The sequence below is a fragment of the Epinephelus moara genome, chromosome 8 (genome assembly GCF_006386435.1).
Source record: "Epinephelus moara isolate mb chromosome 8, YSFRI_EMoa_1.0, whole genome shotgun sequence".
NCBI lineage: Eukaryota > Metazoa > Chordata > Actinopteri > Perciformes > Serranidae > Epinephelus > Epinephelus moara.
In genome coordinates this window covers 8,411,119-8,423,576 of record NC_065513.1, presented here as the reverse complement: position 1 = coordinate 8,423,576, position 12,458 = coordinate 8,411,119, and the positions used below count along the sequence as shown (strand labels likewise).

The following is a 12,458-nucleotide window of genomic DNA, read 5'->3' as shown; positions in this document are numbered from 1 at the left end:
CTAGCTTGCATACTGCAAAATCAGACCAGATGTAGTAAAACATATTGCATTTGCTGTACTATGTATTGGAACATACTAAATCTTTTTCTGGCACACTACATAATATAGCAGTATGGGTATTGGAAAGCATGGCATGTTTTTTCCTGTTTCAGCATTGCGCAATTTGTGGGAAATTACCCAGATTACCCAGACTTGTTGCAAATATGTGGCATGAATGTGGTGATTTATCTGGTATGCCAACACATATTCACCAAGTCTTCTCAAAAACACAAGTTGTATATCTGCGTGCTTTTGTAATGTTAGACTTTATCTATTACATTTTCCATGGAGGCAGCTGATTAACTACGTAATAAACAAACTGATCCCATTCAGATTAATAATCCACTTTTTATGTTATCATGAGTAGAGTGCCTGTTCCTAACTTGTGGTTCCTGTTGCACTAACCAGGGTGTGGCCCTGTTTAATAGCTAGCACACTGACTCAACTCAAATTACAGTTGACAGTATAACAGTATTTTTATTATATTGTCTGAGAGTTTGCATCAGTGCACAATAACCCATATTTTTGCTGTGTAAAAACACTACTTGAAACTTAAAACATGTCATTTCATTCAAAATAGTGATAGAAAAAAATCAAGACAAAGGAAAGTGTTTATTTTCATTCACATTCAAGTATTAAAAAAAACAAAACAAGAACCTTACAGAGGTCTGTAAAATTCATTAAAATGTAAATATGAAAATATCAGAAACAAACAATAGTTTGACAAACACTACATGACCTCTAGGAGAGAAAGCAACAGACAAGTAGAAAAGTAAAAGTAGCCAATGTGTGAAACATTGTGATTAATCTCTCTGTAAGGTAAACAAAGCACTTTGGTGAGGCACATCAGAGGCCCACAGCACAGCCTCTTGTGGTTCTGTAAACCTCTAAAATGTCAGTGTTGATCAGTATTATGACAGAACTGTAACAACAGACCAGAAACACATCACAGACAGGGAGAGATAAAAAAAAAACAAAAAAAAACAAACAAACATGAATCCATTTTGATCAGGTGCTTTGAGTGAGTAAAGTAGCTGAGCTGAACCATGATCAAAACATCAATTTCAATCAATAATACAGGCAGAGAACATACTATTTAAATAAACCCAAACACAACTGCTCTCCACCATCATAAATATCAGCATTTTGTTCAATGCTTCACGTGTTCTACTGATCAATCAGTGCATGCGTTAAAACATTCATTTTCATTGACAAATAGTTATTTTGGTCACTGAATAAATATGAAAATGAACAGAGCTAAATCATCAATAAGGTCTGATGAACAATCAACCTGTCTTATGATTTAGGCGCATTTTTCTTCTTTGGTCTTTGCACACCTGGTGCCCAAGACAGCAAACACTTCTTGTAATTAAATACTTTACTCCATGTAGAGCTGAAGGAATAAATCACTTCAGTCAGACAAAAACAACTGAATTCAAGCTGTCTTTTTGGAGTGTGTGTGTGAGGTCACGCAGGCATGTGGTATACCCAAACAACATCCTGCATTTCCCCAGCAGAGCTGTACAGTACGGTACAGTGCCTTTACTGAAGTAGCAGCAGCTTCAGTAAAACATGCACTTTGTATGTTCTTCTATGGGCAGTAGCCTTGCGAGTTGCTAATCTGACCAGTATTGGACGATATACAATTTTACTCCAACAAGGACCTCACACCATGAGTGATATTTATGAGACTACATGACTCATGAATTCTCTTTTTTACCACAACTGAACAGACAAACTATCTAAGCCAAAACACTACTATGGGCAGTAGCCTTGTGCAAGCTACTCCAACCAGTTTTGGATGGTTCATCAGCTTCCAGCAACAAGGAACACTTAACACCATAAGTGGTACCCACAGACCTACATGTTTTCAGAGGGGTGAAAATATCCACCCCTCATTAACACTTACAGACATAATGACCATTGTCAAGGGCCTTTTCCTTGATGATCTCAGCGGTGCGCCTATGATTCAGATCAAGTAAGGCCTTCAGCAGGTCATTTAAACTGGCTTCTCTGCCCCTTTTCTCCATCCAAACCTTCAGCAACTCATGGATCTTGTCATCATATGGAAGGCTCTCTCTGCTTTTGATCTCATTGTCGTTGATCCTGAGGTGACGGAAGAATCTCTTGTGAAGGTCGTAGTCTATTTCTTCGAAATACGGAAGGCAGCTCCTGAGAGACTCTTCACCTGCAAACAAAGAAAGAGCTTCATTCAAGCACCCTGACCTTGCTCAGGTATGTTGTCATCATTGTAGTAATGGCAACAGTGACTTAAGGAGGAGTGTTATATTTGAGAGAAGGAATGAAAAGAAAAATACTTTACCATTCACAGGAACAAGCGTGGGAAATTGCTCATCTTCCTAAATGACAAAAGAGAGAATCAATGATTAACATCCGACCAAGTGTGTTGAAACTCTTCATGAGTCATAAATTATAACTCCTGGTGAATACAACTCATCTCTTATTCAGTTACTTGGCATGTTCAAAATGCCATGCTCCCTTGCTTGAACTGAAAATTGTTTGCACAAAGAAAACAAAGAAGTATTTCAGGTTTGAAATGAAAGGAATGCCGACCGATAAGAATATCTCTCTTCATGTTAATCTTTAACAGGTGTAATAAGGAACATGTGACTCATCCAATTCTAATATCAATACAACTTTGAACAGCAATTACAGGAGCAACTGTGTCACAACACTTAAATCATCAGTGGCTCACTGGGGTTAATCAACATCTATAACCACTGGGGACAATGAAAATCTTCATTTAAATGTATTTTAGTATTCACAACTTCCAGGAATCTGAAACATGACTGGGTGAAAAGAGACAAGTTGACAAGTTGTCTGAGACACTTGTGCAGTATTCATCACAACACCACAGCATATTTACCACAGTAAATATGCAGCTGAACTGCAGCTGAACAGACAGTGAACAGTCAATACTAGTTTTAAATGAAAGTGTTGGTCAGAGGAGCGGAGCTGAGTGTAGCTTGTTAAGCCCACATGTAGAATGATAGTGATGGAGTGGAGGAGCACAGTCAGACCCGTGTGACCAAAGAGCTGTGAGTGTCTGTCGTTAAGACAGCAAAGCATTATAAAATAAACAAGTAGTAAGCAGATGAAAAAGGAAGAAAGCAAAGAAGGAAGCAAGGATGGAAGCAGGGGTGGAAATGAGCTGTTGCTCTCACCCTGTTGGGCTGCCTGAGGACCACGGGGCTGGCTTGGGGGGGGGGAGGTGCAGGGAAGGCAGAGCAGGGTGGGCCAGTTAGACTGTGCTGGGAGTTACTGGCTGAGCTGCTGAGGCTTTCACACAGCACTTTGCGCTCATCCTCCGTACCGGCGGAGGATAAGGCTCTCACCAGTTGCCTGGATGGGATCAGATTCATGCGGCTCGGCCTGCGGGTTTCCCCATTGCTGCTTTCCTCAGCGGGACAGGTGTCGCTGTGATGCTGGAGAGGATGATGAACTTGTTTAAAATGGCATCCAATATGTCCTTTAGAAGAATGAGTCATTCTAAAACACCTTTATTTTTCTCAGTCTACTGTACATTAGGTATGGGCTGCTGCATTCATCCTTATTCTTTGATTGAAATCTATCCATAAAATCTGAGCAAACTTTAGTCTTTGATCAGCTTATTGTTCTGCTCTGCATTCCTTTTAATCCATCCTATAGTATATGCAGAATTATTCCTCACCTGTCCAGCTTTTAGCCCGTCAGGATTTCTCTGAGAGCCTGAGGAAAGTACGAGAAGAGAGGTTAAAGTCCACAAGCAGCTATTTAAAGGGACGTGTGAGTTGAATTATTCTTGTTGGGTAAACTGACACTAAATAACAAAGGGCTGAAAACTACTGCTGCTGTCTTTGTGTTCCAACTTTCATTGCAGCACCTCTGACCACACAAATCAGTGACGTCAGAGTGTGGGGATTTTCATAGGTCAAACCGGATTGACACAGCACCAGTTTGTGTCAGATTGGGTAGAGTTTACCAAAAGTGTGGCAAAAGGTAGAGACTGAGAAAGCCACCTTCACGTGGCTTGAATCCAGATGGAAAGGTGTTTAACTGTAACTTGTCAACAGCTGAAAGCAGTCCAGCTTCAAGTTTGGTTTGAAAGATGACATACACCCTTGCAGGCAGTTGTTTAACATGTTTTTTTACGTAGGCCTGCCTGATATTTACGTTTTTTCCTACTGCACCCTATTCCAACATCGTCAGCAGGAAGTGGTACTGCAGCACATAACTTGCTGCACCACCTGTGCCTGTGTGATCATCATCTGAAACAATCGTCATACCTGCTATGAGAGTCCAGTTCAGCAGGTTTCTGTGCCCTTACTGATACAAAAACATGCAGCATGTTGGCACGGTTGTGTGGAGCACAGCCAATGTGTGTCAAAGACACAAAGCCTGCAGTGACATCACTGTTCATCACCCTCACTCTAAACCATTAAGTACACTACTTGTTTCTGTGTAATTTGGACTGTAGATCAAGGAAAACAAGCCATTTTGGTACCACCTGATATTTTATAGACTAAAAAGACTACAAACTAAAAGATCAATCAGGAAAATAATCGACAGAGTAATAGCTAGTGAAAATACTCACTGTAGTTGTAGCCCTAGAACTACTAACTACGCAATTTAGTTTTGTTAAACAACATTTATTAATGGTGGTGGACTTGTACATCCCAGTGTCTTTAGATTCAATATTTGACAAGAATAGCATCAGATTTAAAGACCAGGCCCTAAGATTATGGAGCTATATTTGTGTCTTTATTACATGCGAGAAAATAAATGATATGAGAGGGGAAAAATGTTTGAGAGAAAAAAAATATTTGAGAGAAAAAGTTTTCACACTGACAGCAAAAAATAATAATATTTGAGACTAAAAAAAGTTTTGAGAGAAAGTATTTTTTCATAGAATATAAAAAAAAATAATTAGAGATTTAAAAAATGATTTCCAAGAAAAAACTCTCTCAAAAACCTTTTTTTTACTCTCAAATATTATTTTTTTGCTATCAGTGTGAAAACATTTTCTCTCAAAAAAAAAATTTGTTTCTCTCAAAACATTTTTCTTCTCTCTCTCAAAACCTAAGTCTTTGCTCTCGTGTCAGGATTTTGCTCTCACTGTGAAAATAATGTCATGGGCGGGGCCACGTTCCCATTGGCCAGTCTCAATTGACAGCTAGGTGAGGATCGTCTTGGGAGTCGAATTCAACTGAATCATTCATCCACCATGGTGGATTCACCGGCATAGATGCGCTGCATTATTTGGGAGCGGAGATTCCAATGTTTGGGTAAGATGGTGACACACACAATCGATGGGTAGCTAGCTGAGCAAGATGGTTATCAAAATCATTCCTATAATGAATCCCTTTTCTCACCTAACGTTATTTTACCGAGACTGTGTTATTAACTGCGCTAGCCAGCTAGTGTTAACTTTACATCTAGCTAGGTTATCCCATTAACGTTACTTTACTACGGTCCTTTTCTCTTCTAACATTCCATGTGTGGCAGGGTGAGCGCTGCTACACCTCCGCCCTTAATTGGCATCAGCTGGGTCTAATTTCCAGTTGTCGGAGCCTAATTGTGCAGTGGTGGCACCTGCGTTATTTGGTCTTCCCCTCACGGGCGCACTCACTTCTACCTGGCGAGGGCTGTATGTGGCGTGCTCCGGTTGGTGTGCTTTGTGTGTGTCGTGCTCCGGTTTCTGTACCCAAACTTGGGACTCAGAAGGTAGGCATGGGTGCTGCAATGTTTGTGTACTGTTAAAGCGTATTATGGTGTCACAGCTACCGTGACTCTCCGCTTTACAGCGGTGTTGGCCGTTCCTGTTGTGTGCAGCTTCGGAGGGGACTTTGAAAAGCGTGGTGTCTGCTCTTCCTCACTGCGAGACGGTGAGTGGGTTTGAGCTGTGCGCTGTGCGTTAAGCTCCCTTCGCTCCGGTAAGCTCGCTCTGTTTTTTTATTTCTACTTCTGCTAGTTCTGTTAACTGTATGTTAACAGGTTGTCCTGCTCTCTGTCCTGCTGTAGCTGAGGCCACAGCTTGTGGCTTCTTCTCCTCCATTTATTTTCTCGCATGTAATAAAGACACAAATATATTTCCATATAAGATGACACTCCATTTCCTGCTATACAGGAATGTGACTTTTAGCCTGTAGCAAGACGAACAATTCTACAGTGCATCAAATGTTGGTTGTCAGAAATGAAAACGTGTTGTGTCATACTGCGTGCCATAATTCCCATTGCCAGGTCTTAATTTCCTGACTGCACCTGTTGATGTAATTATTGTTCCACTGAGTATATGCTGATTGTGACAGGGCAGATATTCAACTACAGCCTGTTCTTGAAGATCTTATAATGAATAGTTTAAAATGATTTAACAATTTAGTCACTTTTCCCTCATTCTTATTTTATTATTTCGTAGAAATTAATTATTTGCATTTCTTCCCAGCCAGTGTGTAGTATTTGTACATTTTAAAAAAGGTACAACATTATCTTATGTAATTATTGCAATTACATTTCTTAAATAATTTGTATAATTTGTTTACCTTTTCTGAGACTGGAATAACTTATTTGCTGCATTTGTTATTGATCATTTCATTTTATACAAGTAATGGTGCTTTTATTTCTTATTTATGTCTCAGCTCAAGTCTCGCTGGGCTGCTCTCATGTATGTAAATTCTCCTACAGACTGAGATTTTAGCAATTTAATAGTGCAGGGATTGTGGTAACTAGAAATTGATTTTTACCTACCTGTTGCTCTACGTCTCCTTACGAATATAAAGACCATTATCCCGATAACCAGCACAACACCAGCAATCACCACACATACCAAAGTCACAGAGGTCCCTGCTGATAAAAAAAGCACAATGGAAAACCGTCAGCACCATATTATGGTATAATAATAATTTCATACTTTGTTTCTCTCTGGTTTTACAGCTTGACAGATATGCAAGTCATAGTACGTATTTTTGGTCTGAATATTAGACCTTTTATGTCTGGTGTCTTTATGTTTGTTTAGCTTTTCAGTGAGTGGTGTACCTGAGGTTGAGTCAGAGATGGGCTGGATTTTTTTGCACTCTGTGTTGGCAGTGGGGGTGCAGTTCCTCACTACCACTTCATCTGTTCCACACCTAGTTCAGGCAAAAAGATAAATTGAAAGCATGAAGAAATTAAACTGAGCGAGGCCTTTTAGGAGCAGTCTTCAACTGAGAAATGTGCAACATAAAAAGGATTTTTTTTTCAATCACTCATTTTGAATGAACTGAGCATCAGGTGTGTTCTCTGTCTGGTTGGCAAAGACTCACCTTGAACACCTCTTGCACACCTCACATGCATCATCAGGGTCACAAAATTTCCCCAATTTGCACTGACATTCAGCATCTTGAGTGTGAGTACATGGCCTTACAATTTCCTGATCTGAGAAAGCAACATGAAAAAGTCGGAGTTTATGCTTGGAGCACTTTGAAAAGGTTGACTATTGATTTTTCTTCAGCACTCATTCCAATCGATAGTGTAAAGCCATCAAGCAGAATTACCTGAGTGACACTGTGTGCACTTGAAACAGTGCTTCAGTCCGTTGTCGTGCTCAGTGTATGTCCCATCGTCACACTCCTCACACTGCCCCCTCCGTCCTGCTCTGTCACAGGGCGATATCAGACGTGTACCTAACACACACAGAAAATAATCCAAAAATCTTGTTATACACTGACTTCATTGACCCTTGAACTGAACCTGTCACTCTATCTTAATATCAACCAGTCACAATCAAGCTCTGGTGATGGATGTAAGATTCGAGCTGGGGACAGAACTTCAGTATCAGAGGACATGATCAAGTGTGGCTCCATGTGTCTTACCAGCTGGGCAGTTTAAACAGCAGATGTTGCCCTGTTGGTACTCCAGGTTCTCTCTGCAGAGGACGTCCCACTGTGTCCTGCTGCCTCCCACGTCTCGGCTGGACCGTGGAAATGCCCCCATGGGTTTGAGGGGCCACATCAATAAGAAATAAACCTTCGGAGGAAAAAGATGACGGCAGTCAACAGGTTATAAACTAATAATGTAATTATTGTTTGCTCCCTTTTTGTTGTACAATCAGTTTTAATGACCATTTGTAGAGCTGAAATGATTAATTGGTTGACAGAAAATTAATGAGTAGGTGTTTTTTTGTTTTTAATTAATTAGCTCCAGCTCTAAAACCTGAATACTGTTTTTTTGTTTGTTTGTTTGTTTTTTGGACTGAATCCTTTTGTATTTTGGACTGTTGGCGAGACAACACAAGACATTTCAATATGTCAGCTTCTGCTAAAAAAGGGGAAATTTCTCTATCTAATAAATATTAATGAAATCTGACATTTTATAGATCAAACAAATTGATAAAAAATGGGACAGTCTCCTGTTTCACCTGCAACTAACGATTATTTTCATTGTCGATTAATCTGTAGATTATTTTCTCAATTAATCGATTAGTTATTTGGTCTATAAAATGTCAGGAAAAAAAGGTTAAAAAATCCGGGTCAGTATTTCCCAAAGCCCAAGATGACGTCCTCAAATGTCTAGTTTTGTCCAAGACCCAAAGATATATAGGTAATTGTCAAAGAGGAGTAAAGAACCCCCAAATATTCACCTTTAAGAAGCTGCAATCGCATTTTGACTTTTTTCCATAAAAAAAAAAAAAATGCAAACACAATGATCAAATGTGTTGATGATTAATTAAATTGTTGACAACTAATCGATTAAGCTCTTGAAGCTCTATTGTAAACTAATCTCTCTGGGCAGTTGGTTGCAACAAACAACACTTTAGAGTCACCTTGGACTCTGGGAGACTGTGATGGCTTGTGAATCACCATTGTACCGCTTATTTACCTAATCAATCAATTAACTGAATAAATAATTATAAGATTCATGAAAAATAAATCATCTTTAGCAGCAGCCCTAACCATTTGTTTCTGTTTGCTTTTGGTGACTTCACTTTGTTCATTTTCCAAAAAGATGCTATGCTTTTCTTTTTACATGAATAAATAAATAATTACCACATTATTTGATTTAGTAAAACTTTAGGAACATAATCGCTGAAATGTGAAAGCATTCACTATTTAAAATCATTTGGATTTTACATATTATGGTAGTATGCATTCATTACTTAGTTTTCCCCCCTCATTACTGTGTTTGAGTATCTGATAGTCTCCTCCTTTGATGGCAGTCTGGAGTCTTTGTAAATACATCAGTTCCGCTCACAGGAAATGACTTGTTTACCAAGGAATAGTTATCAAAAGTTTGAATACTGCAAACATACAGAAAAAAAATGAGTCATTTTCCTCTCCTGCTTGTTTTATAGAGATATGATTAAGATGACGCAACACTTCATAAGTCCGTGCCCAACCAATGGAATGCACTCCTGATCAGGCCACAAGCTAATACACAAGATTAGAGGTGGGCAGGTGGATATGATGGGAGCAGGGGATTTCCTTCAGACAGGCTCAAACTCCATCTTCTGAGCCTAATGAACATAGTGCTACGAAAATCAGCTAAGCTGATTGAATGGCATCTAAAACCTGCAGGTTTAACCAAAAGTGACACAAACGCAGTGTGTCCAAACAGTCAACACCTGGCCAGGTGGAGGGAATAACCAAATAAGGCAATCAAACATATTTCAGATTGCTGTCCACACCCATTATCTCCCAGGAATATCCATTCTGCCCTACTTTGCCAGAGATCACATGCCGGGGCAGGGCATCTTCCTAGCAAGCACAAACACATGCGCACCCACGCCAAACACACACACACACACACACACACACACACACACACACACACACACACACAGACCTACTTTGTGTCTTATGATAAAAGTAGTAAAAAAAAACAAAAAACATATTATATACACACCACAGAATAAGCCTGTCAGACTTCATCTTCCATTGAGGGAAAAATCATACAAACCTCAACTGAAAACTAATATAATAATCTTGTTCAACAACGCACAAATATATAAGAAATGTCAACCACAATATAAAGGCATCCTCTTAATATTTTCGAGTCACGCTTCAAATCGGCAAGCATATAATCCCCACAACGACATTTTACTTTGATGAAATTAAACTTTCTGCGGTGGTTTACTCTCGCTTCCGCCAGCAGACTGTGTAGAGGGATAAGTGCGTGAGTACCACGCAGGTCAGATATAAAAGCTAAAATATTAGGCGAGTTAAGATATTTGTTGGATATTACAACCACGCCGAATTGAAGAAAGATTACTGAAATGTTAATAAAATACATTTGAATCGGCAATTAGGAAATATACGTGCGGTAATTTGCAAGAGCATGTCAAAATGACACATTTCTATATGGAGATTGGCAACGCACTAGCATGTTGTGGGTTTTGTTGGTAAATTGTTATTGATATTATTTTAGTTTTACTTTTTTAATTGTTAGTCACTAATTTATCCCCAGCAATTGAACATAGGAACTTGAGAGCAGCCCACGGTCGTGTTTGAGGGGAAAAGCTTGAATGAATGAGTTTAAGCCCTTATGGAATTTCACACCACGGGCTCAGACTGGCTGGGAATGACTCTGACACACGAATGTGACATTCTGCGAAGAGGCTCGAGTGTAGACACAAAGTGGTAAACAGAAAAATGTCCGTTCCCAATTTCATTTCCCAAATGACAAACGAACTGATAAACTTGAGTTTCATCGGGACATGTCCATACTTGTCACTTCGACAGTCCATATTCAGCTAATACAACAGAAACTAACCTCCGATAAAAGACTTCTGAGACACTTGTGAAAGTTAACGAATGATGAAAGTTCCTAAACGCTCTTGGATAATGACTCAACCATGTCTGAAGTGTTGACAACTTTCAGGAAATGCCATCTTAGTATGAGCGAAACAGAGGTCTAGTTAATGACTCAATTAAAGGCAGAGCTGGCAGCTGGGCCCAGAACAAAACTAACTAACTTTTGCTCGGTGTTCCGTTTAAAAGACTTACCAAACATTGTAGCCACTCGGTCATGCTTTTGAAGAAATGTCAACATCCACAAACTTAATTTGAGTCATTCCAAAACTTTATGCGGCAAAATAATTTGACAGGCGTCGCGTGTGCTTTCGTCTCGAAGTTTCCCGCAGGTGTGACGACTCTGAGGTAATTACAATGACGTAATCGGCTGGGCGGGGCCACCATCCAGCCCACAGACACACAGGCAGACAGACAGGCAGACAGACAGATAAATAGAAAGACAGAAGTCGACTTCATTCATCGATGGGGGAAACACAAAGAAAAACATAGAACACTCATGGAAGAAGTTTTCAGATTCTTTACTTTTACAAGAAAAAGTCCTGCATCCAAAAGCCTGCTACTTAAGGACTGTTGGTTACTTCTAAGGGGGGAGAGGGTGGTGCAAAAATAATGTTTTAAGCACTGGGGAGGGACTTAAGTTTTTTATTTTGGTTTAGGGGAGGGGCATACAACTTTAAATGCCCATATTTTGTAGTAATTTTACTATATGCCGTCCATGAAGGTGCCATCATTTATCACCATTTATCATAGCAAGAAATTATTGTTGGATTTTCAAATTTCTAATGGTTCTTGAACACATTATGTGGGATGAATGCTTCTGTCAAAAAATAAATAAATAAATAACTGACCTTAAAATAATGATATTTCATTGAAATCACCGTATTCTTTGTCTAATTTAAAATTTGGCCAAAAATAAACCAATATCATGCATGCACAATGAGTGGAAAACCCAGTCTGTCTTCAGCTCTAGGATTTTGTCTTCAACAGTTAACTTTCAAACATTAACGGGTAATTTAAAAAAAAAAAATCTAACAACTAATGTATGATGGAGGGAGGGTCATGCATTTTCCCCAAATCATTTAGGGAAGCTCAAGGAAAAACATTTGTGGCTTCGGGGAGGGTCCAAAAATCCAAAGACGTCACACCCCAGCCACCCCTCTCCCTCTAACAAGTAGAGAACAATCCCTTGAGTAAAAGTGTTAGCCTAAAGTGAAAGCACATATAGAAGAATGCCCCCTGTGAGTAGTATACAGCGTACATACAGCCCATTCTTTTACATTATTTTGCATTCTTTTTTTCTCCACTTTGCTTTTTGTGTGAAACATTGGACACTTTTACGTTTGTGACCCTCAATCAGTTATTAAAGTGAAACCATCTAAAAGGTCGGAAGGAAATTTCTGTCCGGTGGAACTCTAAACAACTCAGACATCTGAAACATGACAAGGTGTTTTTTTAAATTTTCACAAGCCAAGAAAGTTAAAAACAGGGGCTTACTCAAGTATTACGAGGCTGTGGTGTGCTTATATTTTAAGCTACCAGGGTATCTTGTAAAACTAGACAACATAAGGTATCCATCGGTACCAACCATGTCAGGTTACCTCCTCAGAAAGGGGGCTAAAACAGGCTCCAAATTTA

At 39.4% G+C, this 12,458-nt stretch overlaps 1 protein-coding gene across 3 annotated transcripts; it reads right to left on the bottom strand.

Annotated features, from left to right (window-relative positions):
- Positions 1–635: 635 nt before the first annotated feature.
- Positions 636–11,171, bottom strand: LOC126394591 (tumor necrosis factor receptor superfamily member 10A-like). Of its 3 annotated transcripts, none has more exons than XM_050051507.1 (10): positions 11,016–11,171; positions 7,887–8,040; positions 7,569–7,697; positions 7,338–7,449; positions 7,072–7,163; positions 6,784–6,882; positions 3,731–3,768; positions 3,225–3,485; positions 2,363–2,399; positions 636–2,227 (listed from the first exon to the last, which is right to left on the bottom strand). In XM_050051507.1, the coding sequence occupies exons 1-10, from the start codon at positions 11,037–11,039 to the stop codon at positions 1,938–1,940; spliced, it is 1,236 nt and encodes a 411-aa protein (XP_049907464.1). In that variant the 5' UTR covers positions 11,040–11,171; the 3' UTR covers positions 636–1,937. The 3 variants fall into 3 exon arrangements, with proteins under 3 accessions (XP_049907464.1, XP_049907466.1, XP_049907465.1); XM_050051509.1 differs by having other exon boundaries at positions 3,396–3,485; XM_050051508.1 differs by having other exon boundaries at positions 6,784–6,879.
- Positions 11,172–12,458: the final 1,287 nt, after the last annotated feature.